At 43.8% G+C, this 19,408-nt stretch overlaps 1 protein-coding gene across 3 annotated transcripts in view; it reads right to left on the reverse strand.

Moving 5' to 3' along the window:
• Positions 1-3,687: 3,687 nt before the first annotated feature.
• IRAG1 (inositol 1,4,5-triphosphate receptor associated 1) overlaps positions 3,688-19,408 on the reverse strand; it is a 115,550-nt gene continuing 99,829 nt past the window's right edge. For all 3 annotated transcript variants that reach the window (XM_045825584.1, XM_045825583.1, XM_045825585.1), the window contains 3 exons: positions 13,569-13,688; positions 12,115-12,249; positions 3,688-6,773 (listed from right to left, as the gene is read on the reverse strand). In XM_045825584.1, coding sequence (XP_045681540.1) covers positions 6,530-6,773; positions 12,115-12,249; positions 13,569-13,688 — 499 coding nt within the window. In that variant the 3' untranslated portion in view covers positions 3,688-6,529. The remainder of the gene's footprint in view (positions 6,774-12,114; positions 12,250-13,568; positions 13,689-19,408) is intronic.

Consider the following 19,408-nt stretch of genomic DNA (forward strand, 5'->3'; position numbering starts at 1 on the left):
GAAATGCCTGATGGGAACTCACTCGCTGCCTCTCTTGTTAAGTGTGAATTGCTCAGTCTTAGCTTCTAGGCCTGTCACCCAAGATAGGTCTGAGGAATTTGTTGCCAAGAGCTACAAGCTAAGTGGGGAGCTATAAAGAAAATACTGCCAGACAGTCTCTCATCAGCATTTTCAGAAAGTGTTCAGGATATCACTGCAGCACTGCCCACTTCTAAAATAACAGTTCATGCTGTAATCAGGGAGAAGCAAGAATCTTTGAAAAAGTGCTAAAATTGGAAGGGAAATTTGAAAAGTTAAATGCAAATGGAGAAGCAACAAGTTTCAAAGAAGAGCATAACATATGGAATATCCGGGCCAGTTTTCTGGTTCCCTGGATATGGAATACATGCATGAAAGATATTTAACCTGATATATGCAAATAAAAATTTAAATGGAGCAGACATTTTGCAATGTGGCCAGAAAGATGGTAATATGGTACAACCCAAATTCTTGGACTGAGGATAATATCTAAACTTTAGTTTAAGTTCTAACACTAATTATCTGTGTGACCTTAAGCAAATCATTTAACTTCTCTGGGCCTCAGTTTTATTATCTGTCAAATAAGGGAGTTGAATTATATGGACTTAAAAGTAACATAGCAATGTAATTCTATGATACTGATATTACAGGGATTAGTTGTTTTCTAACATATATAAATAGGCAATGTATTAGTCAGTGTAGTCTGTTGTAACAAATAACACCAAATTTCAATGCTTTAATAAAAAAAGCTTATTTCTCTCATGTTACAAACCAATGGCTGACAATGGTGGTGATTATAATGGTGGTGGAGGTAACGGTGGTAGTGGTGATAGTGCTGGTATATATGTATGTGTATGGGAACGATTTTGTCACATACAGTTATTCAGAGACTCTATAGCTCTAACATCACTTAGTACCTCAACTCCTCCTCCTCAAGGTCTTCTACACTGATCCAGCAACCAGGAGAAGGGAATGTGGAGGATTGTGCTGGAGATTACTGTAGGAGCCAGGCCTGGGAAGTGGCTGTATCACTTCTAACCACATCCCACTAGACAGACTTTTGTCACATGTTCCCATCTAATAGCAAAGGAGTCTGGAATCTAGCTGTGTGCCCAGAAGAGAAAGGAAAAATTATTTGATGAGCACATAGCAGTTTCTGCCAGGGTTTTTTCCCTCCTGATCACCCAGTACAGAGTTCACTGTTTCTACCACACTTAAAATACAATCACCCTGTTCTCAAAGGACAAATCAAGGATCCATCCAGCTCAAAGTCCATGATGTCTGAATTACGTTCAGCCATCCCTCTCAGCTCCAGCTGTGGTACTTGCGGTCTGGTAAGCTATGAACTAAAAAAGTTATATGCTGCCCCCCAAGTGTAATGGTGAAGCAGCATCTTGATAATCTTAATAAAAACAGCCATGTGTAAAAGAGAGAAGCGGGAGACGCAGCAGTCACCTGGCCACAGGAGTTATGGAACACCAATGAAGAGGCATTATTAAGGCCACTGTATCAGCTTTCTAGTGCTGTGTAACAAATGACCACAGATTTAATGACTTGAACCAGCACCCGTTTATTGTCTCACCATTCTGTGGGTCAAAAGTCTGGTGATCTCAGCTGGGTCTTCTGGTCTGGGCCTCATGAGACTGAAATCGAGGTGCCAGCTGGGCTGGGCTCTCACCTGGAGGCTCTGGGAGAGAATCTGTTTACATGCTTATTCATATTGGCAGAAGAATTTTAAAAATTCTGCCCACCACAGTTATCTGCCTTTGATTGGATCCTGATTCTGCTTTCTGGGACAAATTCCCATGTCCCATGTCCACTGTCCTCTGTGGCCCTTCATTTTATGCAATCCACGAAGTGGGAATTAGAGAGTATGTCTAGCTTGCATTATCTGCTTTCTGCTGGTGTAAGCTTAGGGTGCCCAAAGTTGTTTTTCCAGGTTGAACAATCAAAGGAGATTTCAGTCTTGGCTTATGTTTCTCTGCAAATACAGTTTCCTCACTAATTTAAATTTCTGATCTATTTGCTGCAATTTGATTCCATTGGAGTGTCAGTAATTACACCCCAAATCCTTTCCCAGCTATAATCCTTAGGATGTATTTCTGTTTTCTCAGCCCCATGCCTGCTTTTTTTCCTCACTCTCCTCTCTCTCTAATTTAATAGTGGCTAATTCATTTGAAACCATGAATGAAACAGCCATATCCTTAATCTGGTTTTTGCCATAGAGCTGAGTTGATGTGGGTTCAAGTGAAATTTTATTGGTTCTTTTTCCCTTAAAGTTTTTTATAGTCTTACTGTTTGGGGTTTAGAAGCAGTCAGATTTTCTAACCCTTCAGTTGGAACACTGTTTTTTTTTCCTTTCTGCTTCCAAATGTCTAATTCTTTGCTGAGTGCTTTTTACTTTTCTTGCAATACCTTACCAAAGGCAGCCAAAAAAGAGTTTACATTCTCCAACACTGATTCTTTCCAACCACTTCTCCTAGATATATGCTGCCCATGGGCTTACCCTGAGTTATCATGGGTAAGACTTTACCAAATATTTTTGTTTGACTCAACATAGGTCACACTATTTCCAACTCCTGATATTTTCTTATATCAGGAAGTTTCTTATTTCCTGCCTCTCGACTGCTAAGCCAGGGCTTCACATTTTGAAAATTTGTTATTAAAGCACCCCATTTCTAGTTTGAATGTCGTCAGGGTAAGCTAACTGCTCTAACTGATATTTCTGAATTTCTGTGGCTTAATACTCTAAAATTTTGCTTTTTGCTCATATCACAGTTGAGTGCTGTTGGTGCCCATGTCACAGTTGACTGCTGTGGGTGCCCATGTCACAGTTGGGTGCTGTGGGTGCCCATGTCACAGTTGACTGCTGTGGGTGCCCATGTCAGAGTTGGGTGCTATGAGTGCCTGTTCAAAGATGCAGCTTCTACCTGGTGGCTCTGCCATCTTCACTGGCCTCAGGTCCTCACACGAATCCTCTGAATTTGATAGGAAAAGAGGGGAATATAGAGGGTACATGAAGTATTGGGTAAAATGGCTTCTAGGAACCTAGATCTGGAGAGTCTACATTCCCCTGCAGCCAGCTGCAAGAAAGACAGAAAAATGCCATCTATCTATGGAAATTAAGTTGGCAAAAATTCAGCAGTCTCAATCACAGCAAAATGTATTCGTTAAAAAAAAGTCATAGGTCAGGAAGGTGCAGGAAACTGGGATCAGGAATGGGGAAAGGGAGAAGGAGAAGAACTGACTCAGCTGCTGGGACTGGGGACTTCAGGCTTGCTTCTGGGAGACACTGATGGCCAGTGGGATCTATTTAATTCAGGCCCAGCTCCACAAAATGAGGAAGCATTTAGCTGTTGCCAAAGGTTTGGAAATGTGCTTTTATTTTCAAACTCAGGCATGTGACATTCTATAGGTCAATGCTAGCACACCTGTGTGAGGCTTAACAACATTTGGAACTGACAGCCAGTGCTACACGAACCCAGCATCTCCCTCTCCATTTACTCCACCAGGCTGCTGCACAGAGGGAACAATACGTGTTAGCTTTGAGTAGCGGGAAAATGAAGGTCCTTTTAGGTGATATCAGTAATGGCACAAACAACACATCACTCAGCAATTGAGAATAGGCACCCAGAATCCTAGGGCTAAGCAGAAATGTCAGACTTCAGAGACATTTTGAGGGGAACTTTTATTTCAAATCAATATCACTGTTGGAAATACAGGGCCCGTTTCTCTCCATTTCACTGCTGCTTTGGCAACAGTACCATCTGCTTCAGGTCAACCTTTGCTTTTCAGAAAAGAAATAGCAATGAGTACTTTTTCAGGAATACCCTTGGAAATGTGGTTACTCTTACATCCCTTCTTTTCCTCAGCTTCACGTACTCTCAGAGTTTGGGTGAGGGCCTCATCTGGGAATACTCTTGCAAGCCTGTCTGTGGAGAAACTGGAAGTTCAGGGACTCATGGCACACCCTCTCCTGGCCTTTGTCTCAACTGGAAACAAAGGTGGGAACCCTATGATCAAGTGGACAAGAGTCCAGCTCAGCCTGGTCCTTCTTTAGGAGAGGCTGAGACTGGACATTGCCAGCCTAGAGCCCTGTCCCACAGCTACTCTCTCAAGGGCTCTATTTACACCCCGTCTTTGGCTCTGAGGGCCTAGAGCTCCTTCAGTGTGTTTGGTCTCCCTAGAAGGGGCAGGATAAACCACCCATCCATGCCCTGAAAGTCTGTCTGCCTTGATCTTCACCTCTTTACCTTAATGGCACATCCTTGGTCACCCTAGCTTGGGCTTCTCTCACAGTGATTTTCCAGCCACTGTAAATGATGCCCCCCTTATGTCAACCTGCTGCTTTAACATGGCGACTAATCTAGGTGGGTCCTCTGAAAGGAGTGGTTGCATCAAGCCTCCTTCTTGAGCTTGGAAAAGATGTTGCTGGTTAGGCCTCATTTCTGTTCTCAGAGTAAACTGAAGAATATTCGAATAAGTTGAGGCTAAAAAAGATTTTCTTATTGTTGATGGTGCCGGTTTTGGGAAGTATGCAAAATGTCACCTGTCCCCAGGCTGCTCTCCACCACCTCGAAGGCTCTTTTGTTCTTTTGACCAACATCTAATGGCAACCTCCCAAGCACTGGCAACCATACGAGGCCCTTACTCAGGGAATGGGTAAGACATGATTCTTGTCTTCGAGGTAAAAATGCTAGGGGAGAGAGATGCACAAATAGGTCATTGTTAAATACTGTTGTAATGGTCAATGATGAAGATGTTTAAAAAGTACCAGAGAGCACAGAGGAGGGTGTGTCCTATTGTGTGGGGAGTTGTAGGGAGTTGGAGGGAGGTCATTAAAGCCTGTATAGAGGAGACGGTTTTGCTCTTGGTCCTGAAGAGTGACCAGAATAACTGAGAATGGCAGAAGGAAAACTAGTGGGTGGAGGAACAGAGCCGTGAGAGAAAACAGGTTAGTCTGGGAACCAGAAATGGTTTGGAGGTGCTCAAGGACCACTTGCGCTGTGGGACTGGAGTGCAAGGCATCTGGTTAGGAGAACACGGGAAGAGGCGACTTGGTGCAGCGGTTAAGAGCACGGCCCCTGGGCCAACCTGCCTGGGGTGGAGTTCCGGCCCCATGATTTGCTAACTTGGTGTCCTTGGAGAGTTTCTTGTGTTTTTTTGCACTTCAGTTTCCTTATCTGCAAATGAGAAGAGTAATATGCACTTCATAGTTTTTTGTTTTTCTTGAGGAATAAATGAATTAATAACCTATATTAATACCTAGAACCGTGTTTGTCTCATAGTAAGTTTTATATTCTGAATATTAGCAACAAAAACAACTTCAACAACAAAACAAAAACAAAAGCGAAACAACAATAAAACCTACACAGAAACCAATCCCCCCAAACCTGATGAGGGATGAATGAAGGCTGTGAAGGTGGAGTGAGAAGTCAAATTGAAGGTGGGATGTGCTCTGTCAGGGTTCTACTAAACAGCTGGGGATGCTCTGAAACAGATGTTTGAGTTCGAAATTCCATTTAAACTGAAGCACTAAGGTGCAACTGCGCACCTGCATGTGGGCCCACGGAAGCTGAAAGCACACCATGTCTCCTCATTCACCCGAGAAGTGGGCTGACTCCTCCCAATGGGAAGAGAACAACCAGGGAATAGTCTGTGCTGTACAGCAGCTTAGTATTAGTACTCGAAATGGAGACCAGCAAGTTCACCACTGAAGCCATGAGTTTTCTGTGTTCCTCAAACACCTTAAATCCATGTGGAGAGCTCATTAAGCAGGTGCCTGGTGACTGCCCCATACTTAGTGAAAATCTGTGGGCTGGCTTTATCCGGAGCACCCAGAGCACATGTTTGGATGGTTGTTGGCTTCATGCACGTGTGTGCTATGTGTGTGTTGTGTGCGTACAGGTGCATATATATTAATTCACATCTTCCCATTGAATTTCAAGCACTGAACTAAACTCAGCCTGAATATTTTTCTGAGAAACCTTTCCCACTTCTGTAAAGAGAAACTCTGATTCCAAAGTGGCAGAGAGAGAGAGTCAGTGAGAATGAGATGGGAAATGGCAGGATATTCATGTTGTGACTCTAAATTCTAGGCCTGATCCTTGGGGTTGGAGTTAGGCTTTAGGAAAAATTCTTCCTGATTTCCTTCTGCAAAGAGGAAAGGGGGACAAGTGAGTTTCTTACTGTCCCTTGCAGTGAAGGTGTTCTATTTCTTCTGGCCATCTGAGCTAAGGTCAGGTGACCTTCCTTTCCATTAGAGTTCCTTGGTGAAGGTGACTTCTTCATCCACTGGCTGCTCCCCCAGGGCAGTTCTGTTGATCCTCCAAGAACATCAGGTACTATGTATGAATAACTCCCACAGAGGAGCTGATAGTGAAGGGAGCCCTGCTCATTCCCTGATGGGCTGGTGGCAGCATGCCCCCCGCCAGGCCAACAGCGCTGCAATGTGGGGAAAGGATGATGGGCTTGTGTGCTGGAGCAGGGCACTGGCTGGATGGCAGGTTTCCTACTGTTCTGTAGGCTGCTCATGCTGGAGTCCTGAGTTCCACCAGGAGTCCCTCTGGGATGCCGAGCAGGTGGATCTTCCAAGGGGCCCATCGGCCTGCTCCACACAAGAGTTATAGGAATTGTACAGCCCCAACACAACAGTCAAGACCAACATCGCTGCAGCCATCATCCAGATGACTTGCCAGTGCTGACACAGTTTGGGATACATGACTTGTAAGAAATGAACCAACTCTTCAAGTTTGCTGTCAAATGAAAAAATAGATGGATGATTTAGTATGTTGAGCACATATATAATTCCCAGACCCATACTTCTCTGTCTGGAATACATTTCATGCTATCTAGAGTAGTGGTTCTTAAACCCAGCAGTATGTAGGATCACTTGACAGCACTTTTTCAAAATACCCAGGCCTACTGAATAAGAGTTTCCAAAGGTGTGCTCTAGGAATCCACAGTTTAAAGTTTCCCCAGATGATTTTGATGCCACTAGTCCAGAGCCTTGATATTGGGAGCTACTGAGATAAAACACTCTATTTACCTGTTTGATCAGTTACCTATTCACACATGTTCTTGCCTGTTCATGAGACAGTCATAGACATATGAACTCTCCCAAGCCCCAAGATACAAGGTTGGCTGACCCCATGCATCCAGACAGGACCAGCATCTCCTCTGCACTTACGGGTGTTAGTGATCAGTTCCAAGTTCTAACCTTTATCTGTCTCCATGTTCAGATACATAGTTTGTTGCCCTCACTTCCACATCTGACTGTGCCCAGAGTGGAAGGATTATGCTAAACTCCTAGAAGACTCATGATGTCAATGATAAATGACAAGGAACCAGATCAACCTCAAATTCACTTCAAACCACCCCAGGGGCAGCCAGGAGAATAGTAGCTTCCAGTAACCTCTGGGTGGCTTATTTGGGATATTTTCTCAACCCCATTAATGATCATTTCCTAATTTTCCCTTCCTCCTCTTTCTTTCATACTCTTTCCTCTCCCCTTTGCACTCTCTCTTTTCTCTCTTCATCTTTGTGAAGAGCCTTCATCTCTGTGCTCCTCCACTTTTTGCCTGCTTCACCGTTCTCTTCCCAATGGCCTTTCAACTTTTCCGCTCTTTGTGGACTAGTGAGAAGACATTTTATCAGAAGGCCTACTTTGAAGAGTCTATTCTTAGAGTTCTCTGGAGAAGCCCTGGACACATTTATTAACCTAAAATTTCTTCCTGTTTCTAACCCCAGATCTATTTCAATATCTGTCTATCTATCTATCTATCTATCCCTCCATCCATCTAGATATAGATATTAGAAATAAAGTTATTGAGGATCACCTAATAGAGAAGATGAGAAAAGTGGTGGGGCCTCCTGAAGACCCTGAGGCTCACATAGACACTGAAATATGCTCTTTGCTGAGAAGTCGAGAGCTCCGCTAGAGTTAAGAGGAAGAAGATGCCATGACAATGGATAAAATTACTCAACAAATAACCTCTTTAGAAAGGGATCAGATACTCAAGAGTGCCTGCCACAGATGCTAATCTAAGGCACTGATTGGTTTCTTTTCCACGTGGGAACCCTCTGGTGATCATTTCAGGAACAATTAAGCAAAGCAGAAACAGTGAGCACATTAGCCAGGGGAAAGTCATCAGCTATTTTCACAACTGTTGGGAAGGGAGAGCTAGAAATGGAAGCTTATTTTCTTTCAGCTTTATTTAGATTCTTTAGTTTCTATGTAGGTATAATTGGATGCAAAAATGCAGTCTTTCTTTTGGGCTGCATTTCCATGCTCAAAACAAACTGCTATGCTGGTGACAATGCCATTCTAGCCCCAACATTATGTGGGACAGCAAAGGAGAAGGTCAAGATCTGGCTTTGTGACCCTTAGCTGGTCACCCATTTTCAGCCAATACAAGAGGTTAGAAATAGAATTCGATCAGAAATAAAACTCCTTCGGAAGTCAGTTTTTGGTTGTTCTGTGTTCAACCCATTCCTCCACAGGGAGAGGTGAAGTTGCTTCCTCCTCACCTGAGCTGAGAGAGGGACTTCAGGGATGCTGCTTGGAGAGCTCTGTGTGTGGCAGTGGGGGGGAAACAGCAGACTGTTTTGTGTGACTCACACCTGAGAAATCTAAGGAGCAAAGATCTCTTTGTAGCATCAGAGGAGGGGGCCATGATGGGGAAAACCATCCTCCCACCAATAGTGGGCCAAAGGTATATATTTCACCTCAACTGGATGTAGTCAGGTGAAGGAGAGCTGGCATGGGATGTCATGGGTCCTGTCTGGAAATGCTACCGACAAGCTGAACAATGAAAGTATACTACTAGCTGCCCAAGGACCAAGGGAATGATTTTAAGGAGGCAGCTGGAAAAGATGCATTTAATCTCATAAAGGGACCTGTCCCTGAGAGAGCCTGAGCAATGGTGTGAACATGTGTGATGCTGGGTGGGAGGAGCAGTTTTCTCCGGAGGTCTCATCCAGCGCCATTCTGAACAAAGTCAGGAAGTCAGCCTGGAGCCCAGTCACAATAATGCCAGTCAAGTAATGCCTTTCCTACCCCCCAGCTAGATTCCCATCCTCAGCGTTAACCCCGGAGAGGTCAGGCGCTGTGTTAGCAAAGCTGGGGTGCAAGCAGGAGACAGAGAGAAGCCGTGTTCTCCATCCCCATGGCACAGTTCCTTCCTGAAGCAGACCAGAGCCAGGGGAGGAGCTGGCCATTTTAATTACTGAAGTGAGGTTATTCCTGGGACTGAGAATTGACCAGAGGGCTTGCTTTTTCTGAGAGTTATTGGAAAGTGCAGAAATGATCTTATTATCATGTGAACTCCATAAAACAAGTTTGAATAGGCAGTGGGAAAAAAGATAAAAGTTTTTGACATGAGATAGACAGTTGCTGTGGGAGTCATCAAAGCAGTGGACAAGAAGGCAGCTGGAGCTGGCAGTCACCAAGTCTGCCCAGAAAGCTCAGAAGGCCGAAAGAATATTATCCCCGACACCTGGTGCAGTGGTGGAAGGACGGTCTCGGTACTCTTTGTTTCAATTAGCCTTTAAGTTTGATAGTAAAAGACTGGTTAATGATTACAATGCATCAAAAACCTTCAGAAGGAAAGGAGAATGTTTTATGGACCATTTGTTTTGTGTGTGTGTGGCAGTTTTTAAGTTATTAGGTTTTAAAATCAGTATTTTTTAATGGAGACAACTTGACCAAAAATCTGTCAGAATTTTGAGACCCATTAAAAGAAAGCTTAATGAAAAAATAAATAAAGTTTTCTGTTGCACCTTATGGGTCTTACTTGTTCAGGGTATTACTTAAGTGTCAGAAGACTGTGTTCTCTGTTTTAATATGGTTAAGATACTGGATTGATTCACCAATGTTCATTTAAGCTGATCCTCCAGAAAGTCATATTTATAACAGATTACATTATTATATATTATTTAACAGAGGAGATCGTCATACAAAAAGACTTCAGTGTTTGTTGTTTAATCTCTTAAATAAGGGCCAACTGCTGTGGTTACCTCAGTGTTTTGTTTGGTTTTGAAATTCACTAAGGAGGGCATGGAACTTTTAATGACTTCAGACCTTGCTCATTGGTGAGATGGCAAAATTTCATGGGAAAATCATAACTAAATGCAGGCGGCTGCAGGCAACTGTGCAGGTAAAGGACTCAGACATAAATGGATTGCTCGGCACCGAAGACAGCAGCCCTCAGGGCTAGTCCAGCCTGGGTCACAGTTGAGGGAAGGAGTTTTTAACTTTGAGCAGGCAGTTTATATAATAGCAGTGCTGGTCGTCATGGAAACGATGATGCCGCACTGCTGGGCCCCCAAAAGGTGAAGTTATGTGCCTGTGCTGAAGGACAAGGACCCTCCTGAGGGCTGTGCAGCTGGCCACGGTATCTGTTACCTGCTGTATAGATGTGCAAATCTGAAAGGGAGCCAAGTTTGGAGAGAGAACGAGGCAGCTCAGGATCAGTGGGACAAGAGGACACTCTGAAACCACAATGCAAAGGGCAGCCATTTCCTTATGCTGCTGACCACCAGCTGTACAGAGAGGGGCCCGGGCACAGCCTTCCTTTCCCCAGGGTTTCGTGAAATGGGAGGGAGCTGCCAATCATCTGAGATCAAATTAGCTAGATAAGCACTCCAGCCCTGTGCTTTGTAAACCAGACTGTGTATATCCTATGTACTTTCTCTGTTTAGTTCCCTTTTGTTCTTTCTCAGTGTTTGGAAATGTGTTAGAAGTTCCAGCCTGTGTTAGCTGGATTGAAGGGAGCCAGAGGAAGAGCTGGTGTCCTGGCCTGGGCCTGAGCGCATTAAAGGGGAGGAAGGCATTGTGGTGGTCTGCAAAATAGGAGCAGAGGACCCCACGAGAGAGAAGACATAAGGAGGACAGAATCCAGCTGCTTAGAGTAGGGGCTGTGCTTTCATTGTTGAAACTTGGGGGTCCTTTCATTAGGAGAGGTGGTACGTCCAGGCAGAGGTTTGTTTTCAATGGTGAAGCATTTTCTCTGGCTCTCCTAGGTAGCTCTTCCTGTGAACATTGGGGTTAACTCATGCAGGCTGAGACCTTTCACTCCAGTTGAATCTTCCACTAGCCGGGCTCTATTGGTTGCTCCTATGCGCTTTGAAGCACATCTATCTCACATCCAATATTCATTGTATTACTTTATTTGTAGCATGCATGTGACTTCCACAGTCTGCCAGCAATGAGGCATAGACATACACCCTGTCCTAAGTTTAGCAACTAGTTAGATAATTAATGATTTTGGCTGGAGCCATTCTTAACCTTATGATAGGCTGGGGGTCTAAAAAGAAAGATTTTGGTGAAGTGTTCCAAGTTTGCTGCAACCACATTTTTAAACATCGAAATTCAAGACTTCTGATTTGAATGTACCAGTAAAGACAACAGGGTGGAATATATGAAGTTGGGGCCATCATTAAAATCCAGGCTGTAACCAGGTCAAGGTGCAGGATCTACACTATCTTTATCTACATGTTATATCTTTATATATTTTTCCAGATTTAGAGAAAAACACTTGAAATTTAAAGTATATTTTTAAAAACCTCAAGTATTGCCAATCCAAAGTGAAAACACTGTCCAAACAGCTGAGCGTGTTTGATTAGCATGGAGGAACCTGTTGGAGACTCACCTTTGCCACCAAGCTGAGTTTATCCCTTACACCCGTCTGCTCTCTCTGCCTCTGTTTTTATATGTTTTTAAAAAACCTCTAGGGCTTCAGACCAGCTCCCTTGCCCTTGGATCTTTCATGGGGTTGGCTGGAAAAGGAGCTAATTGCAAGTGGGCCAGGAGGGACTCCAGTCAGATTCCCTTGTAGTTAGTTTCTTGGCTCCTGACTACAGCCCCACCCCATGCCCCACCACCTCTGACCTCTCAGCTCTTGCAAACATCCCCTTATTAACTCTTTTGGCTCTTTGGGACCTCCTCTGCCTCCTCCCCCAGCACGAGTGCCCTCCTGGTTTCTGTAGGTTGCTCATTTGGGCCCTAGACCCACTGAGGCCCTGGACTGGCATCTGCAGAGATGTTGTGTGGTTAATGAACCTGTGACCTGTTTCAGCAATGACAAGGACTCCAACCTGCTTCTCTGGTCCTTTCCCTCATCCTCAATGTCTTCTGCCTCTTCAGTATCCTCAGGACTCTCGCTCTTCCGTTCTTCTTCCTCCTCCTTTAGTTCTTGGAGCTCTTTGGTCTTCTTTAGACCTTCCTGGTATCTGGAAGGCAAAAAGGAACAATCGAGTCTGGAAAGACCAGGCACAGGCACAGAGCATCCTTTCCTGAGGGGACTTGAGCACCTCCTATAATTACGCACTTCCTGTGGTTCCACACAACAGGAAAAAGCTGGGAAGCTCCAGTGAATCCTGTGGCCCATGTCAGTACAATTTCCCCTCACTCTTGTCATCCTTCCTGTTTATGAAAGTGTGACAATACTGACAGGGAAAAATGTGACTGGGTTCTTGTCCTACAAAACATTCAGTGGGGCTTAGATTGCATGTTATCTATATAGCTGTGGGGCTTCAGCTCCTCACCTGTAAAATGGAAGTGTCCTTCATCTCACAGGGTGCTGGAATGTTTTGAGGAAGTGTCAGGCATATGGCTTGATCTAGGGAGGGTGATACCTGTCACGCAGGCTTCTTGGGAAATTTTACTGAAGTGACAGGCATACAGCTTGACATAGAGTCAGACACAGTAAATGTTTCCAAAGACAATGGAGGCATTTACCCTCACCCATTCTGAGTACAGAAGGCAGCTGTGGGTTCAAAAAGACAGGCTTTCCAAGAGAAACCCTTTTTATTTCCTTCTTCCAGGATCACTATTACACCAAATACACCCTTTCAGCTTGTCCTCCAGTTGAGTATTTAAGGCCAGCTCAGCTTGGCCAGGGCAACCCCAGGGTGGTGTACCTGGCTGCCACACAGAAGCCCTCAGGTTTCACACCAGTGGGAGGCTGTGTCTCCCTAGGAGCCACAGGGAAAGAAGCTCAGGATGCAACACCTGGTCAGAGGTAATTCTCTACCTGCCTGGGCTTGGCCTCTGATCAGCACCCTGACAAGCCAGAGTTGCCGTTGAAGCTCAGTTAGAGAAGAGGACAGTTGGAAGTTGAGGGGACTCCAATTCACAGGAAGAAAGAAAGGCTGAGGCTGCTGCAGCAAGCAGAGCTGCAGCTAGCTGCTCCTGGGCCTTTTTGGCAGCAACATGACTTGTCTGGGTGCTCAGGAAGCCTCAGGCACCACCAAGAGGAACCCACCCAGAGCCCTTGATTTTCAGATTAGTCTGGGCAGTAATGTTCTGGTGGCTTTTTGCCTAAAAAAGAGAGCAGTCTTGTTATTGTCTGACCACACCCTCTCGCCCTGCTTCCTCCAGTTCTTCCTGTGGAACAGTACTGCTCTTTCCTATATAGTTCCTTACTGAGGCAAGGAGGTCCCGGGCCACTGGCTGCTTCCCTAAATCCTCTAAGAGACAGGAAAAGCCCGTGGGAAGGTATCTTCTGAGACCTGTCAGGTGACCTCAGAGCCCCTGAAGTCTGACTCACCTCTTGTTGAACCCTTCTTCCTCCATCCCGGCCTTGGCCTCCTGGCTAAACTCCTGCAGGCAGCTCGGAGTTGGCATAGGAACCGAAGCTTCACAGTCTTGGTCCCCATTTGTTTTTCCACTAGTGAGAAGAGGGAAGTACAAGGTGTCCTTTCAGGGACAGATTGGGCATCTGAAAACCAAACCATGTCTTTGGCCTGATTTCTGATCAGAAGTGAGGAAATTCATTGGATTGAGTTCATTTCAATCCTTCTACCTTCATAAGATTTATAAAGGCCCTAGTCCATGAATCCTCCCTAGACCCCAAGCATCAATACTGCATCAGTTCCCCCTTTTCCTCAGGCTTCCAAGTCCACTTCATTCTTATTTCAGGCGATGCTGTGGGTGGACAGACAGCTATTAGGAGCTTGACAGCACCAAGATGAGGAAGGTGGAGGCAGACCGAAAGGGTCAGTGTCATTCCGTTCCTGTGTCCATCTTTTGCTTCATTCATGCAAATATCTATCAAGTACTGACTGAGTCACAGGCATCTTGTAATGTGCTGGGGATACATACACAGAGCTTAGAAGGGAAAAAGTCCAAAAAAGGAGGGGCTGGAATATCTAATTCATTACAAGTTGTGATAACTTTCTGTACAGCATCAGAAAATAATGAGAGAACCTGCTTAAACTGAGTGGTCAGAAAAGGCCTGAGCTGGTGTAACTGAAGCACAGACTTAAAAGATGATAAGTCACTTATATCTATAACAGAGGGAAGACCAGTCTAGGCAGAGGATGCAGGGTGTATAAAGACCCTGAGACACAAAAGATGCAGAGATGGTTGAGGACCTGAAAGAAGGGCAGGGAGGCAGGAGTTAACTTTGGGACAAGAGGCATCTAAGTGGAGATGTCAGGTAGGTAGTTGGATATACCAAAGTGAGTTAGAGAAGAGCTCTAGGCTGAAGAAATTAATTTAGCATCACCATATAATCCAGATAATATTTAAAGCAAGTTGGGTGAGTACAAAGTGACTCTTGGATTTGATAATATGAAGGTCAAGAGGCATGACCTTTGATGAAATGGTGGAAGCCAAAAACAGACTGGAACGGGCTTAGTAAAGAATGGGAGGTGAGAAAGAGGAAGACATAGACACAGCATTTGACTAGGAAGGAGAGTAGAGGAGTGTGTGGGAGGATTTCAGAGCTAAAGAAGTGAGTTAAGGGATGAAAGCACATTTGCATGAGAATAGACATGATCTAGTACAGGAGATGAGAGAAAGAGGATAACCACAGGAACAAATTGTTTGAAAAGGGAAGCAGAGACAGACCTTAGAAAGATTGAGAAACCTCCTTGGTTACCACAAGACAGCATAGTAGGTTGTAGGTTGTAAGATGGCTGGGCAGTGCTAGGAGCCCATTTGAAATATGGGACCACATGTTTAAAGGAAGTATCCTGATGGTGATGCCTTCCCTACAGATCAGGGGTGTCAAACTCATTTTCACTGGGGGCCACATCAGCCTTGTGGTTGCCTTCAAAGGGCCAAATGTAATTTTAGGGCTGTATAAATGTAATTACTCCTTAACTAGGGGCAAGGAGCTCAGCACTGTTGCCTGGTAGAAACGAGGTACTGGGCCGGGTAAAACAAGGTGGAGCTCGGGCCTTGTGTTTGCCACCTGTGCTATAGACCCTGTGGCCTTCCTTGGTAACCAGAGTCCCAATGGGAATCATGTCCAGGAGGAACCCACAAACAGGGCAGAAGAGCAAGCAGAGCTTTTCAGCCAGGACTCTGAAAGATCACAGCTGCCACCCTCTCCAACCTCGGACAGGCTCTGTGAGTGAGGCTTACAACTTCTCCTCATTCTTGGCACCAGTCTCTCCTTAATTTTCCTCAGACCTTGTAAAATTTACATTTCATCAGGCTGGAAACCAAAACTCATTGTGAACAAGAAAAATAACACTCCAAAAATATCAGCTATTCATAACATTTCTCCTTTTGCAAATTACATTATCCACTCCCTTCCATGTGACCTTTGCCTATGTGCAGTTTCCTATTTGTCCAAACAACTGGAGCAAGAACAGAAAAACAGCTGCAGCCAAGGGCAGGGAAAGTAGTTCTTTTATTACATGTCTATTAGAAATAGAATATTGGTGTCAGACTTTTAATTTCCCTAATCCACAGCTGTCAGCCTTAGAGGTTAATGATAGACATGTCTGAAGGAGGACTGTGTAATGTAGAGGAAAGGCACTTGCCTCAGGCAAATGGGTTTGAACCCCAGCTCCACCCCATGCAAATTACTTGAGTATCCTGACCTGCAGATTCCTCAGCTGTCAACTGAGGATAATGACACATACCTGAATGTAGTAGTGTAAGAACTAAGGAAGAAATATAAGTAAACTTTCTGCAATGTGGTACTCAACAAATGGTATTATTTATTATTAGTTATGCAGGGAATTTATTGGTAAATTTGGGGAGCAATTTGAAGTTCTTCCAAACCTGATCCATAAAAAAAATCCAAGCTGATAAATTACCAGGTGATTTTTTTTCATATCTTCAGGGGAGAGCTTGGTATAGATTACTGACACTTCAGAATCAGAGGAATCCTAAATGTGACTTTAAAGTATGGCAAAAATGACATAAGATTGCTTTAATAAACTTCTCAAATGTGTGTGTACTGTGTGCTCTAACACACTTATGCACCTTCAAGTTTTGCTGACCAAGTGATGGTAAACAAAGCTTTACTGTCCTCAGGTTAATGCTCGGTGGAGACTAGAACTTTCCTTAGCAGAGCCAGGAAGCCCACTTCAACCACTTTTTAACATGTGGATCTTTTGTCCAGGGTCCAGATGTCCCAGGTTGACTTAATTGCCCTCTTCAAGTCGACTCACCTGTGGGGCTTTAGTTCTTAACATGCTTTCAAATATATTCTCTCTCTTGACTATCCCAATGAGAAGTAGAGCTATTATTTATCCTATATATCAGGCTCTGTGCTACTTAAGACTCACTTAAGACTCATGAATGACCCAATAAGATAGGTAATACTATTGTTCTCAGTTGGACAGGCCAGAAAATGAAGACTCAGTGAGATTAAATAACCAGCTGAAGATCACACAAGCAGTGTTTGCCAGAGCTCAGATTTGTCCTATGCAGTCTGACATTTGCCCATTCCCTTAACTGCACTATATACAACCTGTGTGAGGGAATTATCACATTTAAAAGAGGAGAAACCTAAGCTCAGGTTGAATAAGTGATTGTCTAAATTCACATTATTAGTGGTTGGTGGACCTGGCTGGGACTCTCTCCTTGGTCTTTTAACTTTATGTCAAAGTACACTTTCTGCACATCCTTGAACCGCCCCCCCACCCCGTTTTAACAGAAGTCTTTTCCTGGGGCTCTGAGCAGTGTGTGGGGGGGTCCAGTGTACCTGCTGAGCGAAGCCATGGCTGATCTTATGCTGGATCATGGCTTATGATGTGACCCCTTTTTTAAAGGTTGCTTGTTTAGAATGAGAGATGGGCTGAAAGAACCTCTGGGTTAATAGTAAGGGTAGGATTGGAAGTGGGAGAAACATACCATACGTAAAATGTTTGTTGTTATATTCTGACCTCTAGACTGAGCTTACAGTTGCTGAAATATCTTCTCCAACTACCTGAAAGTTTTTCCTTGGGTGTCTTTCTCAGCTCAAATACTTTCTCTCCTGTGGAATCTTCACCAATGTTTGCCCCTCTCCCACAGTGTGATTGAAGTTGATCTCTCCTTCCCTGTGTGCCCTTTATTACACCTCTGCTACAGCATAACTTGGAGATAGGGTATTTTTTATGTATATGTATATGTACGTATATATATGCCCATCTCTCAATGTGGCTAAGATCACAAGGAGAGAGGCTGTGTTTGAGTTAGAATAGTACTTGGCCCAGTAAGTACCTTTAAGGGTTTGCTGAGTTACATTGACTTTATTGTGGCCTATTAATCTTGTAAAATGGGCAGGTCCTCTCTGTAAGTGGTTGTTTCCCGAGAACCTAGGGTTTGGGTTGAGCTGAAGGAATCTCCATTCAGGGCTGTAAACTTGGAGCTGAGAATAGCCTGTGCCCACCCTGGGGATTTCTGGGCCAAATGCTCATGGATCTTGGCATCTGTTCCCAGCCTGAAATTTTGAATGCTTTTTTTCTGGGATGATTTATGAAAATGAAACTCATTGTTCTCTTATGTCGACCAGGTCAACAATGTTTGTCATTATGCTCACTCTCGGTGACATGAAGGCTATATAGTCAAAATGTGCTGTTTGACGGGCAGGTATATTGGCGTCTATTTTTTTCCAGGTGCTAAACAGTAGTTAAAAGTGACCAGTATACTTACCAATGCACAGACAGATCTCACAGACAGATCTTATCTTCTTGGGCTGAGCAATGTCTCCAAGCCACTCCTACTGCCATGGATCCCTCAGACAAGACCAGCCCAGGAGACCTGCGCTAGAAAAGCTTCCTTACTATCACTCAGTTCCAGGTTCCTGTGGTTTTCTGCTAGTTGACTGAGGGCTAATTCATTCCAGAACACTATCAGCACAGGGAGCTGCTCATTCTACGTATGTGATGTCATATGAAGTCTTTAAGCAATTTATTCTGGCTACTTCAAAAAAGTAGAAAAAAATGGCTATTTTAGAGATTATGGTTAAAATTGCTCTGTGACTGATCAGTGTAATGGCCCCTTTTATAAAACTAGTCCTGTATGTCATCTATCTCTGTGGCTTTGCTGATGCCCCCGATGAACACCTCCACATACCCCCTCACTCCACCCCACTCTGCCTTCCACTCAGTACCCAGCCAGCCAGTGACCAGGTCCTTTCACAAGAGTTCTGTCAAAAATAGCTTTTAAATCTATCCTCTTCTTTCCAGGCATACTCGATGTCTTTCTGTTCTTCTAGCTGGAGAACCCGTTAAGAGGTTAAAAGCATGAATTCTGCTGTGAGCTGCATAACCTCAGCCAAGTGATGGTTTTTCTGAGTTTCAGTTTCTTCATCTATAAAGGGATATTAATACTATCCCTATCTCACATGTTTCTTGTAGGATTAAATGAGATCACTAATGCACAGCAATTAGAACGGCACTTGGCATAAACTAAGCATGTAGCAAATCATACGAGTAATTACCATCACCATCGTCATTATTATTATTTCTTGACTCCATACTTGCTCACCTTAGATAGAGCCTGGAATGTTCTTAACCTCTAGTTCGCCAAGTTAATGTAACTTTCAGGTTTCACTTTAAAAAATAAATCCCTACAGAAAACATTTTCTGAGGCCTCCCCTCCCCCAACCATACAAAATCTGGGCTAAGGTGCCCATTTTTGTGTGTATTGGTTTTTTAGCAACCTGTACTTCCTTGAGATATCACCCATCACATTGCATTATAATGGTCATCTGTCTTTCCCATTAGAATGTGAGTACATTCTGGGTGCCTGGTCCTTGGTCATTAATTGTCAAAGAAATGAAAGAAAGAAAAACAATGAGTAAATAGCTTTCTACTTGTGAGACTGCTCTTGAGCTTTGTTCTTTTTTAATCTTTATGACACTTTAAATATAGTAGTAGTCCTCTATGCTATACACCTGAAACTAATACAAAATAATATTGAATGTAAACTGTGATTTTAAAAAATTTTAAGGAAAAACATATTTTATATATGTATAAATCCCTTCTTATCCATAGTTTCACTTTGTGTGGTTTTAGTTACCCATAGTTTACCACAATCTGAAAACACTATATGGAAAGTTCCAGAAATAAACAATTTATAAGTTTTAAATTGCACACTGTTCAGAGTAGAATGATAAAATCTCAGGTTGTCCTGTTCTATCTTGTCCTGGAATTGAAT

The sequence above is a fragment of the Phyllostomus hastatus genome, unplaced genomic scaffold (assembly GCF_019186645.2).
Source record: "Phyllostomus hastatus isolate PE091 unplaced genomic scaffold, TTU_PhHast_1.1 phas_scaffold_585, whole genome shotgun sequence".
Classification (NCBI taxonomy): domain Eukaryota; kingdom Metazoa; phylum Chordata; class Mammalia; order Chiroptera; family Phyllostomidae; genus Phyllostomus; species Phyllostomus hastatus.